The sequence below is a fragment of the Schistosoma haematobium genome, chromosome ZW (genome assembly GCF_000699445.3).
Source record: "Schistosoma haematobium chromosome ZW, whole genome shotgun sequence".
Classification (NCBI taxonomy): domain Eukaryota; kingdom Metazoa; phylum Platyhelminthes; class Trematoda; order Strigeidida; family Schistosomatidae; genus Schistosoma; species Schistosoma haematobium.
This window is the reverse complement of record NC_067195.1, coordinates 24,683,233-24,710,278: the sequence shown is the minus strand read 5'-3', so window position 1 is coordinate 24,710,278 and position 27,046 is coordinate 24,683,233. Positions and strand designations below refer to the sequence as shown.

Sequence of the window (27,046 nt, the reverse complement as noted above, 5' to 3'; positions counted from 1 at the left end):
ACATGCTCGTACATTAGAAAATGAGTTAAAATTTAGCAACTGTAAATTGTGAATGAGAGTGAGTTAAGTTTTTACTGATACCAAAGAATAAATCACGAAACATACTGAGTGATAACGAGGTATTAGATGTGAACTTATTGGAGAAATTTATTTAACCTATAGATCATATCAAAGATAACATCAGGTCAGTATCTGTGTACTTTTCGTTGACACAGTGAGACTGATATCTCATTAATTTACCCAGTTGTGACTGTAAGAAAATATTTTTAGTTTTTTAATCACTTTCTGTGACTTTCCGTTGTTCTGGAAGATAGCTTCATAAGTAGTTTATTACTTTGTTTTTCCATTGTTTTTTCTACTTTATCATCTTCGCATAGCTCCCAGTGATGATAGATAATTTTTTGTGCTAAAACTTTTGAGTATTTCATCTTGGTTTTTGTCATGTGAAACGTTTTGATAAATCATTATTGCTATTCGTACCGTACTTAGATCATGATTGATAAAATACCACCAAAAAACGGTATAAGTCTAGTTCAGGAGTAAAAGAAGGTCAAAAATAAACAGTTAGATTTTACAACGTAAAACCAGGCACATATATGCGTCTGTTCAAGTTGCCACACATCATTAGCATAACAATATGAACACCGAATTCATAGAAGTAGTCACTTCAATGGTAGTAATGTATAAAAGACTGTGTATAAGGATACAGCACAGGAAGAAAGAATTAAATGGTAGAAAGAAAGACATAGTGCAGTTTCAATTTCACGGTTCAGGGAAAGAAAGATGCCATTGTGATCGATTCTAAGCTATGTCACACAGTCTCCAACCACTTTTTACGATAGTCACGTGGACTTCAACCAAGTAGTCTGCATCTACCAACATGGCTTAGATTAGAGGCTAGTGACTTCAAGGACTGATGCCACGCTTTGGTTTTGCCGTCCCTAACCTTCTTCCATCTGTCTCCAACACTAGTTAGCATTGCGTGCCGTGGTAATCGGTGGTCGAGCATACATAATACGTGGCAAAACCATCTCAGTCGGTGAAGATTTACCATCATTCCCTAATACACTGTGTCTAACCTCACTATTACTTACGCGGTGATCCCAGCAGATGCGAGCAATATTTTTAAGACATCTGTGGTCAAATACTAGCACATTACGCGTATCTTCTACTCCTAATGGCTACGTTTCACACCCGTAAAGTAGAACAGAACGAACTGCTGCGTAGTATACTCATCCTTTAATTGATAGACAGACATCTCGCCTTTGTCATAGGTGACTTAAGTTGGCAAAAACCAAACGAGCTTTTTGAATCCGTGCTGAGATTTCGTCAGACACCAACCCATTAGGGCTGATTAGATTTCCAAGATAAGTGGAGTTGCCGGCGTGTTCGACTACTTCACTCTCTATCCCTAGGTCAGGCGCTGAAGCAGATCAGTTCTGATGCAACAACTTGTATTTAGAAGAGGAGAAACGCATTCCAAACATTCTGGGATTGCTGATCAGTGCTGTCAAAAGACTCTAGATTTTATCAGCGTCTTTGCCAAACAGGACTATGTCATCTGCGTAGTCTAAGTCGATAAGTGGACCTCCTGAACGGAGATCGATTCCTGAAAATTTAGACGACAAGAACGTTATTTCCAGCAGTAAGTCTACGATTAAATTGAACAAGAATGAGGGTTGTGGTCAGTCTTGTCAGACACCACTTAAGGTTGCGAGACCAGATGACAGTTCGCCATAAGCTCTGACTTGACTGGTAGTGTTCGAGTAAAGAGCCTTCACAAGGTTTATGTACTTCCGAGGCACGCCTTCCAATGACAGACACTACCACAGAACCTCTCGGTCTACAGAGTCAAATGCTGCTTTCAAGTCAAGAAAAACTATCATTGTAGGACGCTGATAAGCATGCCTGTATTCTAGAACCTGACGAATGATGGATATGTGGCCGATGCAGTCACGATCAGATCTGAAGCCAGCCTGATTTTCTCGTGTTTGCAGTTCACGAGTCTTAGTTAGGCGTCCGATAATTATTGAAGCTAGTATTTTAGATGCTATGTTAATCAAACTGATCCCTCTATGGTTATCACAGGATGATTTTGACCCCTTTTTATATATTGAGACAATCAGTGATTGTGACCAATAAGATGGGATTACGTCCAACTCCCAGATTTTAGCTAAAATATTAGTCAACCTAATCGCTAAAATTGGACCACCATCCTTAAAGACCTCTGTAGCCAATCCATCTGGACCAGCTTCTCTTCCTCGTTTCAGATTATCTATAGCCTTTTGAACTTCAACTAGAGTCGGGGGACCTACTTCAATGTTCCATTCAGGCTGTCTGGAAATGGTGGGTAGTTGTAGAGTAGCTGGAGGCCAGCTGAACTGCCCCTTAAAATGTTCCGCCCATCGTTCTAAACGTCTGGACTGAGAGCAGATGAGGGTGTCGTCTTTTTCCGAAATAGTCTGACTTACACTTGACTTATTAATTCCAGTTTCTTTTATTAGTCTGTAGATCTGTCTTGTATTACCTACAGCCGCCACCTTTTCCATCTCTATTTGCTTTCGTTGCCCACCACCGCTGACGGTCGTTCCTTTGACTGTTGATTAACCTAGATTTGATCTACTTTCGCTCTTCATCGTGTTCAGATCCTGATGGGATGAGTTTACGAGAATCCATTAGTGCAATAGACTTAGAAGAAATCCATTGGTGTTTTGTAACCCTTTGATTTAAATCACTGTCAGATGTCACTGCTGTTTCCATGGCTGTTTGTATATCTTTCCAAGCAATATCTGAGTCAGCCTAGTTTTCAAAATTACCTAGGTGTGACTTCAGTTGTTCCTGGAACTTACTTTTGGCTTCCTTGTAGTTGAGTTCAACTTTAATGAGTCTTAATGTGGTTTATCTGCGTCTAAAGAGGAGCAAACAAATGTGTGCTCGCATTTGAGCATGACCAGAGTCTAAACATATATTTCGGAACAAGTGGCAGTCTTCTATCGAGCCTCTCCAACGATGAATGATGGCAATATGGTCTCTGAGTTCATCGCTGGTTTGGTGCAGGGGTCACCATGTTAGGTGATGTGTCTCATTATGCTTGACACTAGTTCTTGCTAAAAAATGAACGATTGTCTGAGCACAGTTACAGTAGACAATCATCATTATTTGTTCGCTGAGCTGGTATACTAAAATACCCGACTAAATGTCTTTCTGTTTGGTTTAAGCTACCTACCTGGGCAATAAAGTCACCTTTTACGAGTACTATGTCCAAATGTTTAGCTTTCTGGAGAAGTTCAGAATTCTTTCTGTAAAATTCATCTTTCACTTCATCCGGGCTGCAGTCAATGGGAGCGTAGGGAGAAACGACAAAAAGGCAACGACGTGTGTTCCTATCCTTCAGAGTTCTTACGGAACCGTTTAGCTGAACAGTACATAGGCGACTGTTAACGGGGATCCATTCTAATAGTGCTTGTTCTGCCCTCGTACTGAGTGCTACGCCTACACCTTCCCGTCCACAAGAAGTAGCCATTGGGTCACCAGATAATCAGAGGGTATATCTCGTCGATTCTCCATTTTGCCGAGGTGAAGTCAAGTAAACAACCACACTAGGATCCTTTATGCGTGTTTTGGAGACACAGCATGCATCAATGGTACGAGATTCTAGGGTTTTAGTCAAGGAGGCCTATTGACAGATTCGACGTAGGTTGCGTACGTCGAAGGCTCCAATGTGTAGTTTGGAGTGAGGTCTCAGTAGACCTGGGACAGTGTTTGCGCACTAGAGTCGTTGGCTATGGTGATACTTGAGGAGGAAGCCAAAAGATGAAGTATAGGGTTGATAGTTGAGGTAGAAGTAATTATGGAAACTGAAGAGGGAAATTGATTATGAATACAGCGGTCTTGATTGCTGTTAAAGGTATGAGGGCAGTTATCACTTCTCGGTTGCCCAAACCTTGGAAGAATTCTTCTAGAGATGCCTGCAAAGGAAACCGGGTTGGAGTTGGTCTTAGTGGCGTGAGAACGTGACCGCAGTGCCCAGGGGACAACTGCTTGAGGCAGGTCACACATGACATTTTTGTGGGTAATTTTCGTGTTAGCTCTGTACTTGTCGAGACCTTACCGCCGGAGACGGACAAGGCGAGGGGTGCATTTTTCGGGTCAACCTTTTCTAACCCCATCCCTCCTTGTGGGAAGACATCATCGCTTATATGCTGGTTGTCTGAAGGAAACAGCTTACTGCCGTCACACCTCTGTGGAGTTAGCACTACGACTTCGCCTTCGGACCTTGGGTTTGCTGCTTTTAGTCTTACCGTTCTTCAACCGACCTTTCTGGCATTTTTGGACGCTGAGGAATGATTGTTCCGGCCAGTATGGCCTGATCGCTTCATCACGACAGACAAGCCCAACCACCACGTCAATGTAGCAGCAATGGTCGGGTATATTCGAAAGTCAGTCCTGATGATGGGTTTCAAAATAAAACTTTACCTCAGGTTTCGGTGGGTCTTTAAATAATGCCGTTTCAGAACGTGGACTTTACATCAATTGAGTCATAAAGACTTTTAAGTTGATTAAATTAAATGTTCTTATAGTCACAGTTTTCAAAATCAATATTCCTAATATCTTAGTACCTCATAGAGTTGTTCAAAATAACGTTTTCGAATAATAGTTTTCCTGGGTCGAAACAATGTGTTAACGAGTTATTTGATCACAAAGTGAGGATTATTATTACCCTGTGTGAGGCATTCATTGTTTTTGTTAAAGCGAGTTATATTGATATTATATTTTATCTATTACAAGGAGTGGTCCATTAAGTCAACAAGAATACATTCGAATACCATTTAACTTATTTCTATGAGGTCAGTTTTAAGGTGTATTAAGATTGTTTGGTAAGGTCAGATTAAAACGTTAACCAAAAATCGGAGTTGCTTATCAAATTATTTTTATATTTGTTACTGTTATCACAGTTCAGTTATGATAACAATATCTCATTTCATTATCCCGAAGTTATTTAGTTTCCTTGTGCAAACATTACCATGAACTTACATCTGTAAATCAGTCGAAAACAAAAATTACAATTTTTTCTAGAATTTAATGAATGCTTCATGAGCAGTGTAAACTGAGATATTCAGCCATTTACTAAACAGTTTACTCATACAAGCTTTTAATTGTAGAGCTACCGTGCCACGTGTTATGATACTTTTTGACTTGCTTATATTAAAACTGCTAGTTAATATCCTTAGCCGTTACAATATTTGTAAAATAAAGATCAGTACGCGGATCTGCTATTCAGATATTAGGTCTCGTCAGTATATTTAATCTACTTACTGTTAAATATGCAATTAAAATATTCCCGAATTATACAAAACTTATTACTGGAATATTTTTTATGTTTTATTCCAAAAATACTTATTTAGATAATTCTCATATAAATGGTTCCTATAATTTATCTTATTCTAATGATTTCAATCATGTTTCATCCAAGACAATTCTACATGAATTAGCTAAAGAATTTTGCCTGGGAGTTAACACTTATAATACTACTGTAAATGATGAAGTTGAGCATGTTACTAATACTTTCTCAATAAACGAATTCAATACACCTGAAAATTCCACCTCCATGATGAATCCCAATCATCGATTACCTGATAGTCTATTAGAAAATCTTCAATTAATGTTGAATTTAATCAATGAAGAAACTTTAGCAAATTTGTCGTATTCATCCAAGGAGAGTATCACAGATCAGAATGATTTGCAGTCGACTGAAAATGATTTTGTAGAGATATTTTTTCAGTTGAAAGATGACTGCTTTTCAGTAGAATCGAAATTTGACCGTGGTTATAATGACATTCAAAATAAGGAGTTGCAAAATACGCCATCTAAAAATAACGTTACCACAGTTGATGCAAATGAAATAAGTAAACTTCAAAGCTTCTCCTACTTTTGGGAAAATTATGAATGTGTTGCGTGTGATTGTGCACCACAAAACCAAGCAGTAATTTTAACCATTCATCGACCAGTTAGGGTGAGTATTTTTCTAATTTTATTTTAATATCAAATCCCCCTGTTCTGTCTTGTTCTTCTGTACCATTGAAATTTGTGTAAATTTAATTTGGTAACTTATTTATTCTTTGAAGAAGGTACGTACATGGTACAAAACATCAGAATTTCAATTTTCTACTCATTGAGATATAACAAACATATTATTTTATTATCGTAAATAAACATGATGACATTCAATGAATAGAATATGCACTGGCTTAAGAATAAGGGAACCCGTCATTTCACTGTAAGGGAATTATCATTAAAATACCAGGAACTGTTTTCAAGGTTTTGGATTTTGTAGAAATCCCCGGCAGGGCGAAAATTGTTAAAGGTTATTAAGTAAGAAAGAAATATTTGTCCAGCGGCTGCCTGGTTTTAGAGCTTGTATTATCAACTGCCTTTATTTACCACCCACAAATATTCTATTGTCAAGAAAAGTTTTAGGACATGTCTTTTTATGATTATTTTAAATTGTCCTGTCATAATTTTACTTCAAAATCCTTAATTTTGTCTGAGATACACGGTTAGATTCTCCCAGATTGAAGTTCACAGTAGAAAATCGTCGATAGTGTGATAAAAGCAGTACTATGTAAGTATCGGTACTTTGAAAAGCTTTGATGTATGGTGAATAGAAATCATTTTAGTTTAATAATTTAGAAATTATTAAAGAATTTTGGATTTATATATTTCTGTTAGTCATTTTACATACAAGCCAAAAGGTTTCATCATTTAAGTTGATGTTATTTTGTAGCAACTAAGGTTGACAAACTTTTAAATAGTATTTCAACAAGTTATTATTTTGTGTTTCAGCTAGTAGGATAATAAAAGGCTATATTTTGACCTATTTGACAGTCCAGTAATTAAAAATTATCATTTTATTTAGAATGGAGGTTGGGTTTCTCAATTTTTTGTTTTATGATGATAACTTATATTTTAGCAAGTACGTAGTTATATGATATGCCGGGAAGTCGCATAAAAATTTGATTATTTGAATAACTTCTTAAATTTAAAAACATCTAAAATAACTTTGACTGCCTGGTTCCATGAACATAGAGGGATAAATGAATATTTACTACTTAACACTATCTATGAAATCAAAGAGATGCAATTCTATTTTGAGCGGTTAATTCACTAAGCACAATTATAGTTTGTTTTTGCTACTCTTACTAGATGTAATTGTAAGATGGGCAATATATACTGAGCCTAGATTGGCTGAGGTAGATAAGGGGTCCGCTATGGACTCCAAGTGTCTATCCACCATAAAACTAAATGCTGGCAGTATTTTAACCACATTACACAGTTCACAATGTCACTTAATGTTGGTATAGATTGACTAGGGAGATCATAAGGTCTTGCCCCAGACAGAAATTAGCTACTATTAAATCTTCATAACATGGTTCGAAAACGACCACAATTAGAGAGAGGCATTCCTCTCATACGTTCTTCAAAAAACCGAACATCTTCTTTTTCCTTGCACTTCAACATATTTTCTCGTTTATGGTAAAATTACTCTATTTTCATCTCATTTTCGTCCCCTTTTTGTTACAAAATGTAGCAACTTGTACAAGTCCAGTTGTTGGACCTTTATGTCTTTATGAGTGTCTTTTAATCAAGGTGCTTGATGCTGATATTTTAATATGCAGTCTGTACATTTTATAATATAGCACAACATTTTGTAAGGATTAAGTTCAGTTGAAGTGTTGGATAAACAGGAAAACAGATCAGTTTTGGTTATATGTACAACTGTGCAAAATCTACATATAAAAGCACCTGAATGCATTTTACTGCTGGCTATCCACGAGATACAGGACGTTTGTTCTATCAATTTTGAAATTCATGATTTCGAGGTGCATATCACAGCAAATGTCTCTATCCCCTTCAAAAATAGAACAGATTATCCGCCGTTTGAAACACCAGAGTGTCACAGGTCAGACTGTGGATTTATAATAACCACCCTTTATTTAAGAAATACTAGTTATTCTATAAACAATTGTATTTTCGAAGTATATTAACTTCCGCAGTTCAGATAATACCGAAATCAGGAAATAAAAGACTCTCAGAATAACATGTGGGTGAACGCGAAGGGATTATGTATAAAAAAAATGATTGTCGCCCTGTGTAATTTGCTTGATGATGACATAAAAAGTAAGACTAAAGGACGGCCTGCTTGAGCATCTGGGCTACCTGTTCCTACCATCTAGATATTTCAACAAGTTATTTATTTTGTTTGTTTTAATGTATCATTATGTTTATTAATCGCATAACCTATTCTGCTGCGTTTCTGAAAAGTGTACAACCTTTCGTTGTCAAGGTTACAAAAAACAATAAGAGGCAATGTAGTTGCTGTCAATATACAGCGAAAAGAGTGCACATTATTCAGATGTTCATTTTCTGGACTGCTAACATCTAACTGGCGATCACTCAATATTTATCGCCAGGACCGACCAAGAAGAAAGAAACGGAAACTTGTTGAAATACTTTGCGCTGAGAATTCTATATTGTACCAAAAATATAATATTGAATAAAGCTAATAATAATAATAATAATAACAATAGAAGACTTCAAAAGGTTTCGTTTGAATTCTGTTAGTTCGACAATAACTTGTAGAAATTACCTAATTTTCTTTTGATGATTCACTTTGACTACTCAAACTAATTTTAAGTAGACGAAAACGCTCGATAGATATTTCACGTACAAAGGTTCGCGTTATTTATTTAGTTATTCAAATGATATAGTTATATATGAATTGTTAACTGTTAAGTAATGAAGTCGTAAAAAGTTCAGCAATTCAGTTTTCAGAAAATTAGGTGTTAATCGGAGTCTTTTTGCCACCTTAGGGTTCGATTCAGGAGTTTAACGTTCGGATTATGGAATACTCGTTTTTCAGAATTTTAGCCTATTTATTAGTGATTAAGAAACGAATCTTTCGTTGTTCACTGGAAGGCAGCATTTACTAAATCATAAAAGAAGTAAAAAGGAGAGTTCGGATTCGAAAGTAATGGTCTGTTTGTTCTTAACACGATCAGATTAAGAAACTGATTAGTATGTGCTACAAAAATGTCTGAACTTAATATGGTGAGTGATCGTTGAATTTTAACTGAACTAGCTTTTTTTTCTCAGATATGAAAATTGTCTGTAATGATCCTATACAAATAGTGGGAAGCTGACTAGATACCTTTGAAAAAGTATTATAGTAATTACCAAAATCAATAGATTTACCAAAATATTATGCCTTATATTTATAGCTAAAAGCAAATTAACGGTTAGTCACCTAATTCACATTAAATATTTCACATTGGCATAAACTTCTGGTGATTAGTTTTGGCTATATGTTAGTGCTTTTTAGCAGAGAAACCAGTTTGGGACCGCTTTTTCTGTGTAATGTTACTTGCTCCTTTGAAAGTAATGATAATTCACCTATTTATTACATCTCGTCAGTGCACATCATACAACAAATAAGTTCATTGTTTTTGCTCTATAATGAGAAGAACATATGCCGGATCATTTGCTAGTTATCTGACTAACAATGACAGGGGTGTACGGATTAATAAGTTCTTAAAACTTAAGTTTTATGATGAAATTGATGAAGTCGGAGAAAGATTGCCAAGACATAATTGTAGATAATACACCTTTACACACTGAAATAAGTCTGTAAATCACAATAGTGATTTATACACACGCTTAGAAACAATTTACATCTGTTAGTTTTCTTATTCACTTTTAATTAACAATGAAAAAAGTGGATTATTGTAACACGTTTAAATAAGCTAAGTTATTTTAAATTTGGCTCATAGGTCAAAAACATCGCATTGATTTAAAATGCTTTTATATCTACTTTTTCTGCTTGTAATTAGCTTAATCAAGAACAAGAAGAAATAAAGAGTCTTTTTAATTATAGCAGAAGTGCTGGTGAATTTATATGTATATGGACAGAAATTGGTGTGAAACTATTGCCTGACCGTCTACTTTATTGTCCAGGGTTATCAGAAACTGGTCTAAAAGGCGCCAATTTAAATTGTGCAGTATTTAGTCCAGATAATGATGCAAATTTGGTAAGTAAATCAATTAGTGAAAAAAGAAGCAATCAAGGTTTTTTCCGGTTTCTTGATTCTTAAAAATGTGTGTAATTTTATAGAAATTCTGAAATAATTCTTGATTTATTACTTCAGATAACAACATAGGTTTACAAATATCAATGCCAGGGTTGAACCTGACAGTTTCAAATAAATTGAGCATTGGGTAGAAAGTTAATGGTAAATTTATTTTTGTTATATCCAGATGAGTAGAAGAATTGTACTTCTGACGTTTTGTGATTTAATGTAAGTCACTTCTTCAGAGTAAAAAAATAACCGAAATTAAATTAGCACAAGTTTATATAGTACAAAGGAAACAATGTAGGATCTGCATTCGATGTAAAGATTTCAGTTTTCATTACTGTGACTATATCAAACAAATCTATTCCCAAAGTTTCAATTTCTCTCTGGATTCACATGAATAAAATTAAAGAGCTTGAAGACATTAAATCTTAATGCGTGTCATTATTGTAAATTATTTAGGGATGATGTCAACATTTTCAAACTGAAACAACTACCTGGTATATCATGTATGAAATTGAAACATTTTAAAGTAACAGTAACTATAAAACAAGATAAACGATGATCAATGGAATAAATTGGTTCGAGTACAAGAAAAATTCACTGTTTATTTCATCAAAAATCATGAATCTCTTTTTATACTTTGTGTGTATTCACTGTGCTTGTTTGATGGTTTCTATTATATATATCTTTTGTAACGTTACCAGTTGGATTATTTTGATTTAACCCACTTTTATGTAAGAATCTACACTACTAGATTTGTCCATTTATTTTTTTAAAACCAGTTTTATAATGTTTAATAGGTTTCTTTAACTGTCTATTGAGGTATTATAAATTATCAAACAAATCACACGTAATCTGTTTATATTTTTCCCATGATCAAAATCATACTTATTTGTAATATTCTTGTCTCATAATTAATATATTACAAAAGGAAACAGTATCATAAATGGTAAAACATTAAATATAAATGGTTAACTGTATATTAGATTATTTCCAATAAGGTGAATAATACAACTATTGTTTATCATTTCATGAATAATAATTTAGTTTTATGTTACATTTTATTACAGTATAACCCAGTATTTATTTCATATATATGTTTGTTAAATAATTGAATAACCTGAAGTAAATGAAAACCAGCACAAGTAAAACAATTCACCTATGATTTATCTAATTGATTTTTCTTTCATTTTTAACAGAAATTATTCAGAAAAACTATTTGATAATGCATAAAGCTCTTATTTACTAAACATAATAGTGATATAGCTGATTAGATTTACACATTTGTTATTAAAAACAACCTTGTAGTTTGAAGCCTACAACCGTATTCAAAGGTTTACACCTATTCATCAAGCAGTGAAACAATGAATATTGATACTTATGGACAACAAGTTGTTTAGTATGTGCTTTTTATCATTCCTATGATTTGTCAATCGGATGCAACAAATTCTTACTCAATGTAAGTGTTCTGAAGTACAGGTTCTCGCTAACAGTCACCATTAAACTTGTAAACTATTTGCAGTGATATTTAAGGGATTGGATGATCGCTTCAGATTGATAGCACTACTCAACCAGGATAGCTAAATGAATCAATAACTAAAAGAAATAATCTTTCACAAGAAATCGTAAAACCATTAAGCGTGAGTTAAATCCATCTTTTTGACAACTTAAACCATATATCTTTCTATCAAAGAATAACTACAGTGAATAACAATCCACTCTCCATTACTTTCTGAACTTTGAAGAGAGAGGAAATTCAAATTTTACTGGTAATCGACCAAAGATGTCTTTTAAAGTATTCCATGTATATGATGAAATTACTGAGTAATGTTTTTCTAACTGTTAAGTAATCAGTCATCTTTATGTGTTACAGATTTTCCATTACACAATTTCCATTACATTTTTACGGGTCATCTATATATTCAGTTACTATTATCCATTCTGTGTTATAAAGTCAGATTTCTCCATTATATTTATTTTATTTATAGTATTATTTGGAATTACTGGCTTAAAAAAATGGTATATTGAAATCAATACTCATTCTTTTCTTTTTTTGTAAGTAGAACAAGAAATTTATAATTCGTATGTGTTGCTGTTCATTTAGTGGCATAGTTTATGAGAAAAAACACAAAATCATAAGACCAGACAGTTAATTTTGATGTGAAATTGATCTTTTGTTTTGCATACAGTAAGTAAACTAATTACTATTATTTTTTGTTGTTGTTACTTTCGGAATTTAACAAAACAACAAGGTTTCAATGATTCAAATGTTTTCTGTCAATAAACAATAATAGAGTTCTATGTACTGACATACATTCTACTAGGTATAATTTGTATATTCATTCAAAGGTCTACTATGTACCATCCGTTTATTTGCTGATTTCGACTGTTTCAGTCATAGTCATTATTTTACACTCAGATAATCAATCTTTTACGATCGATTGATCACTGGGTAGTGACCACTGTCATGTATGTCAGGTCCTTCTGAGTGTAGATCAAATTCTATCGACTAAGTTGGAATATGGCCACTAGTCTAGGTAACTCAACATTGCGTGCTCTGTGTGGAGATGTAAGGTAGTGGTTAGAGGTAGTCGACAGGAAACCCTGGATCTAGGTTTCAGTCTATTCGGTGCTCGTCAACAAGGTTACTTGTAATCTTGAAGGAACTGATGCTGCTTGACCAATTACGTCCCGTGTCATCCAGCTTCACAACCAGTGACATTAACATTCAGCTATCCGGGCCGTGACTGACCTCCTGTAGGAATGGGATTGAAGTTTTCCTATAGCCAAAGCGGTTTCATCACAGTAAGTCAGTGTTCTTTTTATGTCACTGCCAATCAAATCTGGGAAGGATTGTATATAGTTATGAAATATAAAGTAAACAAAAAGCTTCAGTATACTCTTTATACATCTGTTAGACGCTTGATGCTTAAACTCTGGACCTTTAGTCAATATTATTAAAAGTTATAGTTATAGACGTTCATCTTTGTAGAGGCTGTTTCTACCGGTTATTTTTTACGTAACTTACCTAGTTCTGTTTTCTATATAACTGTTTTGAGTGTTGTGCCCAATGCATAACCCCAGTTCCTCGTTGATGCAATACCCTCAGTCTGATAATTTAGCCAGGTTCTAGTCTCGTTTTCCATAACCTTTATTTTGAACCTCACGTTTTGTTTCTGTACAGAGCTAAGTTTTCTTTAGATAAATATCCAATTATTTTAAACGAGAAGTGTAATTGTTTTCCGCTGTTTCTATCTCGTACATCCACTGATTCCATGCCTCAATGACTTTTATACCCAACTTTAACAGTATCGTTTGTCAGTCGTTTGCTTTGAATACTATCATTTCATTTAACTACAGAGTTAGCAGTTGGTGAGAGGCCCTGAAATAAGGATCATTTATTTTGTTTTCAGTGTTTTGACTTGTTGGAAAACAGATATTTCAACTTTCACTGATTTGAGATATCCATTTTAAATTATTCTCATATGACTTAGGAGATGTATAAATGATATGCAGATAATATATTGTTTGTAAATAGGAATAGTCAAAGACAATTCAGAATGACGTTGGTCTTAGTACGAATAGCTCACTTTTAGTGTGTTATGTTTCAGATATGACAGAAATAAGTTTAAACCTCTAAGTAAACACAATGTTTTGTAAAGTTGAAGATACATGGCCACCTATACAAATGTGTAGGCCAATTATTTTCTAACCGTTCAAATATTACAATTAAACTACCTGATTTGGAGTTGCCTAAACTGAATAATTAGGAATGCTAATCGTACTGTATTCATACACTATTATAAAACGGTTACACATTATCGAGATACCAAATACTGGGAAACTCCAACAGAAACACTTCAGTTCTCTCCACATCTTCCTTTAGATCTATCGTTTGATGAAATGGGAGTGGAATATTCTGAAATTCAGACACCTAATATATGATGGATGGGAAGGTAGTTGCAGCTGGTGAACTGGTGGAAAACTTCAATGATTGAATATGAGTGATAGATATTGACTGTTAGAAACAGTTTTAAGAGTATGTTTTGAATGAATGTGTTTTGAAATTATGTTAAAGCGATAATTGTTGTAATGTCGCACATTTGGTGCTAGGAATTCTATGCTGCATATATAATCGAGCAATATTGTTTTCAATTAGATCGTCATCATGCTTGCTCTAATATACATGAATATTTGTATGAAATCTTTTTAAACCAATCAAAGCAATTTATGAATTTATGATCAAAATGACGTAGATTGCATAATTACACACAATAAGCAAGATGCACAAATTGATGATTAGAGGACAGGTGTACTAGTAGTGATAAGAATAATAAAATAAAAAATGTTATAGTCAATAGTTCAACGTTGGAAGTAGGTCAAACTTGGATAGACAGACTTTAAAATAATAATCATAAAACGTTATTATGATAAGATCATAAGAATAGTGTAGATAATTAAATATTGAAGAATACAAACAGAAAGAGGCGAAGGATGAAAAACAAATACGGGATATGAAAAAAGTTAGTAAAAAATTTTATTAAGTCATATCTGGTCAAGGAATGGATGAAAGTGTCACTTAGTGCTTTTCAACTCATAAACTAGGTTTACGGATCCGGATCCTAATAGCTTCTGGTATACCTACCATACGGGATCGAACCCCACTAGGAAATGACAAAGGTTTACGATAGATCACTCACAATGACTCGGTTTTATCTATCGTGTTCATTGTCAACCAGAGGTGCCAAGACTGACCTATGTATTGTCTTTGTTCGGCCCCTTTCAAACCAAGTTGGTAGTTGTTCACTCATTCGTTAATTAAGCCTTTTGATAGTACGCCCGATATAACTATCTCCCGAGGAGCGGTTGAAGTTGTAGATGTACATTGAGGAGGCAAAATCAGGTAACTTATCCTTTGTTTGAGTAAATAACACTGGTCTACTAGAAAATATCAAGGTGTAGAATGTCCTATTAGCCGCTCTTGCTAATCCGTGAGATAGGATATCGACAGTCACATACCCACTGAGCTGTAGTTCAAAAAACAGAGGTTTAAAAAAATTTTCAGATAAATATTCATGTATATTCGAGTAAAGCCTGATGATGATCTAATTGAAAACAATATTGTTCGCTCATATATGCTCTTCTAATATTCTAAATGAGAATCCTTGTGACTGTATACTACATCAACAATTTACAGCATTGAGTAAAGCTGTTATGATATTCATTATTAATGAAAGAAGTTCTTGTCTGGTGTCTACTAGCATTCACTATAAAATGTTTTTAGCGAAGTTTTGGTTAATAAAAAAATCTAGATAAAATAGATGGTTATTATCTAATTATTTCCGTTCATTTTTAGTTTGGACTGTAGAGTTTTCCTATAATAATGGTATTCTTCCTTTGATTGTGCTATCTTAGACCTCTCTATCAAAGTGGCATATATTTAAAGAGCATTATAATGAAAACTAAAGATTTCGAATGTTATCTATGTTTTTACAGTTGGAACTTCAAACAGTTTTTACGAAATGAAGTTATTATTTCAGGTTATACCACCAGAGAGGTAACCAAATCGCTTATAAATTTACTACACATTAATAGTTTGCCCAGTAACATATATTTGCATTTAGACGACCTTACGGCCGACATTATTCACAATATCTTGGAAATAGAAATAGGATATGATTGGATATGTACAATGGTATGATTTCTACCATATAAAAAGGTTTTTCAGTTACCTACACAATACATATTATGGATCAACTCAATTATTTATTTGACTTCCATAAACACTTGAATGTAGTGTGACATTTGTTAAGTCATTATGCGATACTTACTTTTATTATTAAGATTCATTTGTGTCAACTAAAATTTCAATCCGAAGCTTATAATATCAGGTAAACTAATAAAACCATTAAGAACTGAACTACTAGTTTGATTGATTATGAGTCTCATCAGGGGCATACATTAACGATTCCATTCGCGATTAAACCCGAAAGCCTTTGAGTTATATTTTTTTAACCCACCGAAACAGAATCCAATGATCTACATTTTTTGGCTTCTATCGATTTGTAATAGTGTTATCTTGATATAATGTCATAGATGAGCTACGATACAGCTCATCAATTCGTTGATTTCATAGAAGACAGTTATTCCACCGAACAGCTGCGAGTTTATTTGTAAGTTAGTCACCAATATAAATCGTAATATTTTGTAGATAAACATTATGGCGTTTGAAAAATAAACAAAATTACGGATAGCTTTGCAAAAAGACATTTAATCCCCTTTATTTAAATAAAACTTTTAACATAATATTTCTCTACATTGTTTCATAGCTAACTTTATAATACTGTTTTCTGGTTAAAATATACGTAAAACGTAAAGCAAAGACACATTTTTCCATCACAATGCTTATAGATACAATATAAAGATTGTTTTGTATATGTTTACATAACACGATTAGCTAAATGTGATAATTAGATGTCTACATATAATAACATAGTTCCATATTTAGGAAAATAGATACGATAAAAATTCTTTATAATAATATATATAACTTCTTTGGTTACTTATTTTGAGTTTTGTAAACATCTTCATTTCTAATCCTCTTTACTAAATCTACATATCAACAATCCATTTGACCAAATACAAATGTATGTTCATATAGAGAACAAAACCTTTTTTAAGAAATTACCTATATGTATGTTATAGGCAAAATTCTGTCAGCTGTCTTTCTGCAATTATATATATATATATATATATATATATATATATATATAATCGAAAGGCGCTGTAATTACTGTTACAGCTTACTTTAGTAATTGTTTAGTTTTTCATTAATGTTAGTTTATTGGTGTAATCTTTTAGATATCGAAATAAAAAGATTATTTCATCTATATTTTGTTTGAAATCTATGGTGAACTACAACAGAATTTGACTAGTCTATTTGAACTAAATAGGATAGAGTCTATAGAAAATAAACATTGAATGATATTTTTGTAAATATTCGTTAATTTACCATATTTGAGTAGACGCTGAGATTTTTTATCAATTTAGAAATGAACGAGTGTTATACTGAAACACCTTTCTTAATAAATGAAGACGAAATTGAGTGATACTATAATTTTTCTAAGTATATTAACTCGTTAATTGCATTATGTGTTTATTCGAAATCTCCTCAGATAAACTGATTTATCTTTTTTGTTCAAAATATAATCTCAATTATAGATAAATATGTCTTAGTTATTTGCAATGATTTATTGTAAATTGAAATATAAAAATGCTTCGAATTTCAAAATGATATACAGTTTTGGAAAATACTATAAACACACTAGTTCATGTTCTCAAGTTCGGTTATCACGAATACTATAATCAGATATTAGCTAAAAATATTCGCCAATTTACAAGACTTCCCGATTATTTGTGTAGTAGAATATACTTCGAGAAATGTCAACCGTAGTAACTTTATCTGAAATATTGCTTAAACGCATTTATTTAGATTGATTTATTTGAGGCTAGTTTTCTTTAAAAACAGATAGGAGATGCAAAACATTTACAAACCGAGAAACACTGAACAATTGATGTTTCCTAGTTAAAGACCCTTTAACAGTGAACGTCAGTTTATAGAGACAATGTAATGCTTGGTTCCAACAGAGAATACTGCTTTTTATCACACCTGGAAGTCCTATGATTGCAACTACACACTTCTGAGATGCCTAGGGCCGAATTTATAAATACTTTAGAGAAAATGGAGCCCATCTGCTCAGCGGGAATAGTATACCCCACACAAAGACTCGTGTGCTAGCTGGATAGGTAGCTTCATCACGAGGCCACTCTTTTATTCTTTTACCTAGTGGCCTAATGCACAAACGTCAAGAAACGAAGTTTCATTAATAACCAATGAGTGAAAATAGATCCGAATACCATTCATTGCTTGAGAATTGTGACGCGAATGTAAACCATTGGTTCTGAATAAGAGTTTCCCTGCCCCCCTTGATACGTCATCCGTATCCATCTAACTGCTCTAAGCTGAAAGTGTTCGTTTTTAGTCCTTTCGATTTCGAAAACAACACTCAAGTCTTATAAAGGCAGTAATCGGAACATTCCTGACAGAGAATATAGACTTATAGCCATGCGAAAGTATTTCGATCGGAGTATAAACTTTCTCAGACCTTGACCGTATTAGAGTATTTTGAGTCAGAGCTTAAAAATATCATGATTCTCTAAGATTTTCCAACTATTGTCATTTCATGATTATAATTAAATTTAAATTATCCCATTAGTATCTCAAATTATTATTGATTAATTAATTTCTTTTACACAATATAAATATAAACTTTAAAAATTCATGTAAACAGATTATATTTTAAATGTAGCCAATGAGAATAACTTTTCATGATTGATTTATATTTAAATGCAGTTACAGTATTGCCAAATGATTTCCTCCTCTTCTTTTATTGATATTTCTCAACGGTGTTTTTCTTTAAAAATTCTGTGAATATAAAAAGAAAAAATTAATTTGTAAAAGAAGAAAAAATAAATAAATAACACAGCATACATTCATCATGTAGACAATATAATTTCAGTTTACATTTTCAATTATAGAATGACCTTATTCAATTTATCCGTCTGTCTATATTTGGAAACAAATGTTTCTAATAATTAGAAGAGAATAAAACACAACAACAACAACAGCAGCAGCAACACTCGTTGAATTAGAGCATAATATTTTAGTTGTATTTGATTTAATTATCAAATACATTATAGACTTTCTTCAATTGTTATAAAAATTATCTAAATAAGGTTTCATCAATTAGAAGAAAAGAAAATAACAAGAGAAAGTAATAAGATGATTCATATTGTATAATTTACAAATAGAATGCCTGTGATTCATGAATTACATTTTACTGTTTACAGTTCTTTTTTGTTTTTTGTATTCACTATTAAGTCTACTTACGAAGTTTTCAATAAATAATCCATTTGAAGTTTACTTATTACTGAATAATGAAGAGTTTATTCTTATAATATATGTTGAGTAAACAATTAGAAAATAATCAGTATTTTCTTACTTTTATGATAAATTATTTGATAGACATTGTTATTATTTGATATTCACCGTTTCTTTATAACATAAATGCTGATCTCATGTTAGTTTACAAGATAAATGCGTAAAACCAATACTATATTGATTCAATAAATATTCGATAAACTCATGGATGGGATTAGTAAAGTTTCTTACTATTCTATTCTACTATCACTTTAACTGGAATCTTGTTTCAACTTAAATGATTGATGATTACATCAAGCACATGCATCAGTAAAATTTAATATCATTTCTAGAGAAAGTTTTCATTTATAATCTTAAAGTTGATAATGAATCTACAATGCTTGAAAGTTACCATTGGCTTTAACACGTTGTCGTTGATCGCTAGACTGACTTCACATATTTAAAATAGAGATAACACTTTTTTGTTTAAATCTGTTTTTGAACCTGGACTACGATTTCAATACAAGATCTCTACGATGACCTACAAGCCGTCTGTTTAAAGAAATGAAGTAGTGATACTGCTATAATTTATTGTGAGTAGATACAGACTAGTTCAAAAAATATTTGAGGTTGATGCAAAAGGGTTTCGTGTTAAAATCTGGTGATTTTTACTGAGTGTTCAGAATGTTTTGCAGTTAGCCATCTTAACAATAAACGCGTAAACTAATTCATCAGTTAATTATTCAAAAAGTAGCTGCTACCGTAGTTCTGTGGTTGGGTTTGTACAAAGTGATTTTTTTAATCGAGGTTTTTGTGCCCATTTTCCTTTTCTGATAACACCAAATAGTTAATTTAGTTGGTAAAATAAATATCCTACTTGACTCCATGTATTTTCTGTGGACTTAACACGTTTAAAACAACGGTATATCAAAAGTCATACACGAGAATGATTTTGGATACATACGTTTCAGATGTTTATAAGGGCAGAAAGACAAAAGAATAGCCGATCGGAGGTAGTAAACAGAGTTACCCACTGTATTCAAAACGTTACTCAACATCTACTAGCATAAAAGATACAAGCAAGTATACAGACATAAACATACTACGATAAACACACGCTCAAGTAGCACATGTAAATTATAGAATGACTGGGAATGTTAGACTAAGTTATCTGTCCAAAGGTTAGGATAAATGACGTAGGTGGTTAACAATACTGAGTACCACCCTCTTTATTGTCTGAGACGCTTATTCCTTCACATTCTGCTATGTCAACTAAGTCAGTTAGAGAGCCTTAAGGCTATAAGCAGAAAACTCATTGTTCGACAACAAAGTTATATAACACATTACACTCGGGTAGTCATACAACCAGCATCTATAACGTTCCTGCATTTCTGCAACGGAAAGATAGGTTTAGGAAAATCTGGAATTGAAAATGCCATACCTCACTTCACAAAACGGATATATGTCGTCTGCACTGAGAACTCAAAATTAAGAAGCCAACGCTTCTGAAAATATTTGGATAAAGATTATGTATCTCAATTTGTCGTCACTTTGACATTAAAGATGCTTCTAAGTCGACAAGACCACTTCTAATACAGATTTCTTTTCAGGGTTCTTGAGAAGAAGCATCTTCTCATTGTATTAAAAACAAAAATGACAACCTGTTTCATATTCTCAACAGCACTCGTGATCTCATCATCGATCAGTTTTTGATATTCACCCTTTTTCGGATTTTGACTAAACACATAACTATCTAAGTTCCCCGTTAGTAGTACTTCTTGACCTTAAAACGACATCCAGTTCCGTTGAATGCAAAGCCTAAGGGCAATGTTGACAAATGGGAGGAATATCAAAGACGTCCACCGCTTTTGTGAAGGCTTTCTAATAAAACGCCACCTGTTACATTGTGTCCAATAGTGCACGATGTACTATTGCATGTCTATGAAACACGGTTTACGAAAGTACACAAAAATTGTGGAATGCGTGTTGTTTGTCACAGATATCTCAGAATGATTGACCACGTGAATGAGTAATGTTTAGGTTAGGTGTAGGATTCGTGGCAAAAGTGGCCAGTCAGTTGATGAGGTTATGAACCTTAATTAACTGAAGTGGCTGGGACAGGTGTGACGTATATTTAATCACCACCTGATTGAACGTGTGCTGCTTGCTGGTGTAGAAATGGGTTGGAGGGAAGCAATGAGTTGTTAAATCAAAATGTGTCACCATTGCATGAAGTCATTGAATGTTGGTTGGCTGGAGTCATGCTGGTGGATGCAGACTACATGTTTGTTATCGGCATGATGACCGTGATCAGTGGTTATGGAGTTCGGATGGAGTTGTTGATAATCAGTTAAAATGACGCGAATGAATCCATTCATTATTTTGAATTGTAGTATTTCTTCATACATACCTTTTCATCCTTTTTTTCACACCATATTCTCAATGTCAGGTGTTTCTCATCATCACCGCTACTAGATCATTTGTTTTTCATCCTGTTAATTTCATTTTGTCGTTCTATCGTCGTATGGTAGCTTGATATAAGCGAAATTTGTGTCAATCTGTTGATTCTGACTATTACTGATGAATTTAGCGATTTTCATGGATTTCTTTGATATTTTTATATATCTTTTCTCTGTTCTATTCACCTATGCGACAAACCCACAGTATTCATTTTTTATTTAACAACTATTATATCTTAATAAATAATGAGTATTCATTTTATCATTTCTGCGTTGAGGTAATTGCTGGTCTACACGACGGAGGTCTGTCTATTTGGGATCAACACAAGTATTCCAATGAAATACCTATGAAGTCAACAAGTTTATCGATTTTAGATGACGTTCAACATCAGTCTGTTTCCACCGGACTCAATGAATTTTTAAACCTGCCTGTTTTGTTACCAACCTATAAAACATCACTTGTAGAATATAAAGATTCCACAAATACATGCAAGCTTCAATCATTGGTCAACTGTGTGACTCAACAACATAATCACTTTAGTCCAATTATATCTGTTAAAATTGCAGTCGGTGATCATCATAGGTATCGTGAACTAGTAGATGAATCAACTACAGATATAGATAAATTTCAAGTGCTTGCATTAGACGAAATTGGTAACATTAGTTTATGGCTAGTATTGATGAATCAAAAGTATAGAGTGCAAAATACTATAGAAAGCCTTGCAGGCTCACAAATAGATTACTGTTTATTTCCCGGCACCAGTCGTTTACGTATAATTCGCTTACTGTTCATCGAGTACAAATCAACACAGATAAATGTAAGTTAAAGATTTCTATTTAACTACGAAGATTATTACTTGTCGAAGATCACGTTTTGCTTTACTAATAAGCACGTATGCCTTAATATCCCACGTGCAATTTATGATTATTCTTTTCCAACGATCATTCACGTTTTGCAAACTGTCTGTCATTTTACATTTTGGTAATATATGTTTGATCTATTTAAAAACGAACTAATTTGATTTATTGCAACCATCGAATCCAAGAAGCATCTGTTAGCTGGTTTAGAGCTGTTTAGAAGAGTTCACCTGAAATCAATCATGAAAAAGACCCTTTAATCTTGAGGTCTCGTGGCGATTACGGCACACAGGAAACTTCACACATTGTTAACTATTTTGCATTTTTGTATCGAAGTAACATGTAATTCATTTGCTGCTTGAGGATATACTAAACAGATAGAATAAACGTCCGGTGTATACATTCAAATTAAGAAACTTTCTATGAAACGTTTTGGAAATTAAACCCTGATTAAATTCCAGTTGAACGAAGTATTTTTGATCAACTTGGTATTCAGAACCATAAATTCATACTATATAACGATACTGAAGAAGAACAATAACAAATGACTAGTATTCAGTTCAGAATCAAATTATTGTAAAGAATATAAACTTGTGTTTTCTTAAAACCGATTACAAACATAGCCGATACTTTGTACTACACTTATCGGTTTTCTAGATTAGAAGCAAAGTCATTTTAGAGGATGATATAAATATGATGTTTGTTAAACGACCCTGTATTCTTTTTCCGATTATATAATCTGAAGCATAAGATAACATTAAATGTTAAAAGATTATCAATTGTGAGTAAATGCATAATTTAGTAATAAAAAGGGAGGTTCACATACGTTTTTATTTAAATCGATCTTATACGAATAACTCTTTTGATAAAACAACCATTTGAAAGTCATACTAATTAATATAATAAGCCTATTTAAAACCAATCTTTTGTTGACAGTCTTTTACGAAAAGAGATAATTTTCTTTTTCCCAATATATCAAAACGTTCTGACATATTAGCAATAGTTATATAAGCATACTTGTGTTGTATGTAGTTCAAATTATTATTTTTAGCTATTTGTTTCTAATTATATCAACCTATTGAATCTAATAAAACAAAAGATGTAAAATATTTCTATAATGTTCAGTCCGGAATAATTAACTATTCAACACTCTCATAGATATGTATTAAAATTACATTTGGAAAATCTTTTTCTTTCAATTCTCCCTTATTAGATTCCGCCTTCATTAACAGAAAATAGTCTAAAATTTCAAACAGAAAAGAATAATTGGAATCTGTCAAATCGGTTGAATAATAAAGTTATAACCACTTGTTTAGCCATAACGAAACATGGGAATTTCTTGATTGGTTGTAGCAATGGTCAAATTATACATCGCGGACGTACACCTAATCAAACAGTTTATCCTAAACTATTTTCACGAATATTATGTTGTTCAGCTGTACAGACAGTAGAAACGCATCCAAATGCAGAATTACATATATTTATTGCAGGTTGGATATTTTATTGTATAACTTATGCATGTAAATGGCTATATTCAATTGCATAACTTTTAAAAATTGTCTAATTTCTTCAGACAGAAAAACTATCCTATGTTTTCTTTAGTTGTAAGAACTTTGTATTTAGTAGATATTCAAGCGTGTTATTTGAGGTTGAAATGAAATGCTTACGGTTATGATTCGCTGAGTAGCAATCAATATCATTTTTTCTAATTTTTAATGCTAGTTCAGTTTTTTCAGTTCAAATACGTTGTGGAAACCGGACTAATTAACTAGTCATCACACTCCACTTGATGGCTGAAGGGTAACAAAGGAAGCCCTAGATCTAACAATTCACATCTACAATATTGAGGGAATTGATTCTCTTAGTGGGATTTGAACGCAAATATCCATTAGCGTCAGTGAGAAGAATTGATATTCAGTCTTTTAGACTGTGGCTAACTCCCTGTAGGATCGAAACGTTTACACTAATGGGTAAAATAGAAAAAATCCTCAGCATTTCATAGATGTTTTACGTAAATCTGACAAGGCGGTGTATCGCCTGCACACGTGTAAACTTGATTTTAAGAAGTAGGTACAAGGATTATTTGAAACGAAGAAAGTAAAACAAGATTCGCGGGACAAAATAAATTTGATCAGTGTCAAGGTCTGTCATCAACTTCAAACAGCCTGAAATTACAAGTGATACTATTGAACACAAAAGTTCGAGATATCTTAGTTAATGAGTCTGAGATGAATGATTAAAACAGAACTGAAAATCATGTTTATGGCGACTGTTATGTAATCATTTATCTTTTCGTTGTGATTATTTAATAGCGAATAAAATCTTATTTTGACTGCTTCCTATGTCTAGCATATTATTGGTCGTCAGTTTTAATTACGTTTAGTATCACCTCATTTTTTTTCCGCTCATTATGGTTCCATTCCTAACATTCATCTCAAATTCATTACCTAAAATATCTTAAATCTTTATGTTTATTAGTATCACTTCTTGTAGTTTCAGTCTGTTTGTAGTTGACGAGAAACCTTCACACTGACTGAATTCATTTTGTCCTGCAAATTTTATTGTTCTTTCGTTGTTCAAATCTGATAACAGTGAGTTCAGTCGATCAACTAATTTAGATCGCTTTAGATCATGATTTTTATTTCCTTCAATTATACATTTTAATGATTTTGAGGTGTGATAAATTGAGTGAACTTATTGAAATAAGCCGAAAATGGATGATCGGTCGAAGAGTATAGATATATGACAAAATAAAAGGCAATCGGATTTTCCAAATTTTAATGAAGCGCACAAATAAGACTATTTCTCGTATTAATGAGATCAATAGAAGTTTATTGCATTAATTAGAGTTGAACTGAAGCCTAGTAACAATGAACTACCGAGACTAGATGGTGGTTGGAGGTAGTCGACAGGAAACCCTGGACCCAGGTTTCGTGCTGTTTGGTACTCGTCAGCAAGGTGTGCCTGTAATCTTGAGGGAACTGATGCTCCCTGGCGGATTCGGTCCCGTATCACCCAGCTTCACAGTCAGAGATGTTACCACTAAGCTATCCGAGCCGCGACTGACCTCCTGTAGAACTGAGATGTAATCACAATTGGTTGATCACTGGGTGGTGATCAATATCATGTGTGTCAAGTCCTTATTTGGTGCAGATCGAATGCTATCGACCATGTTGCAATGTGGCCACCAGCCTAGGTGACTCAACACTGCGGGCACTACATACTTTAAAAAAGTAATCCTTTGGAGCGATGTGTCCATAGTTGATTAAATGTCCCTGTATAGAACTAGTAATTGTTTTACATTCAAAAAAATATTTTCAATTCGACAACAAAATCTACGAACAAACGAAAGGGACACCAGGTACACCTTGCTGACGAGTGCCAAGTAGTATGAAACCCGGGTCCAGGGTTTCCTGTCGACTACCTCCAACCACCATCTAATCTCAATATATAGTGCCCGCAGTGTCGAGTCACCTAGACTGGTGGTCACATTGCAACATGGTCGATAGCATTCGATCTGCACCAAATAAGGACTTGACACACATGACATTGATCACCACCCAGTGATCAATCAATTGTGAACAATGAACTATCGTTAATCTTTCCTAAAACTCATTAAGTAGTTTATTTTGAATTTAATGATGGTTGAGTTACATGAGAGAACTCAGTAATATTTATAGTTTGGTCTATTTCAAGTTTGATTTTTGTAAAAACTACATTTTCCTGAAGTAGTTAAAGTACTTCAAAGATTTTCGAACGAAATCCATTACAATGCTTACTGTTATATTCACAAATACCTGTAGTGCACAGATATATACATCTGTAGTCAACTGAACATTTGCTTGAATAAATTGGATAATGAATTTAAGTAATAAGAAACAATTGTTTATCTAAAGAGTTTGATGAGAAAATCATTCTGGCAAATACCAATATTATTGTTGTCAGGTATCAAGTACATAGACTTAATGTTCCTGCACATATGAATCATATATGAATATGAAGGTCACTAGACAACTATGACTGATTACTCAGTTCATTATAATAATTATGCTGAATATAGAATTGGTATTTAATGTTTATACAATAATCACGTATTTGAAAATGAATGAACAATGAGATTGACAAATTAATTTTAAAAAGTGAAGGCATGAGAAAAAAACAAAGAAAAAATATTACTTAGCGTGTCTGTGTTTTTATTTGATGTTAAATGTGCTCAATAATAATAATAATATAATTTTACTACATCCACAATTTTGAATTAAACGAATAAATAGCTGATATTGTAATTCACGATTGAGTGACCACTAAGTAGTGAATAATGTTTTGATTTACTGCTCATGTCATTCATGTATGTCAAGTACTTCTAAGTGCCAATCCAATCCTGTCGATCCAGTTGCGATACGACAGCTAGTCTAAATGACTCGACATCACGTCTACAATGTTGAAATGAAAGTGGTAGTTGAAAGCAGTGAGAAGTAGACCCTTAACTAAGTTTTTGTGCAGTTTTAGACTCCAACAAAATGTACTTGGGGGAACTGATTCCCCCGACGGATCCCATTTCACGTCAACCGGTGACACAGTCTGAAGGTTATCACTGATCTATTCTAGCAGCAACTGAC

At 33.3% G+C, this 27,046-nt stretch overlaps 2 protein-coding genes across 2 annotated transcripts in view; one reads left to right on the top strand and one right to left on the bottom strand.

The window, feature by feature from the left end:
* MS3_00003091 (uncharacterized protein) overlaps positions 1–27,046 on the top strand; it is a 37,274-nt gene that overhangs the window by 2,471 nt on the left and 7,757 nt on the right. Inside the window, exons 3-6 of the mRNA XM_035731961.2 lie at positions 5,406–6,013; positions 9,888–10,085; positions 21,848–22,387; positions 23,641–23,917. Of these exons, the coding sequence (XP_035589527.2) occupies positions 5,406–6,013; positions 9,888–10,085; positions 21,848–22,387; positions 23,641–23,917 (1,623 nt within the window). The remainder of the gene's footprint in view (positions 1–5,405; positions 6,014–9,887; positions 10,086–21,847; positions 22,388–23,640; positions 23,918–27,046) is intronic.
* On the bottom strand, positions 1,824–2,549 carry MS3_00003092 (uncharacterized protein; the record flags this gene model as incomplete). Its single annotated transcript, XM_035731962.2, has 1 exon — positions 1,824–2,549. The coding sequence occupies one exon, from the start codon at positions 2,547–2,549 to the stop codon at positions 1,824–1,826; it is 726 nt and encodes a 241-aa protein (XP_035589528.2).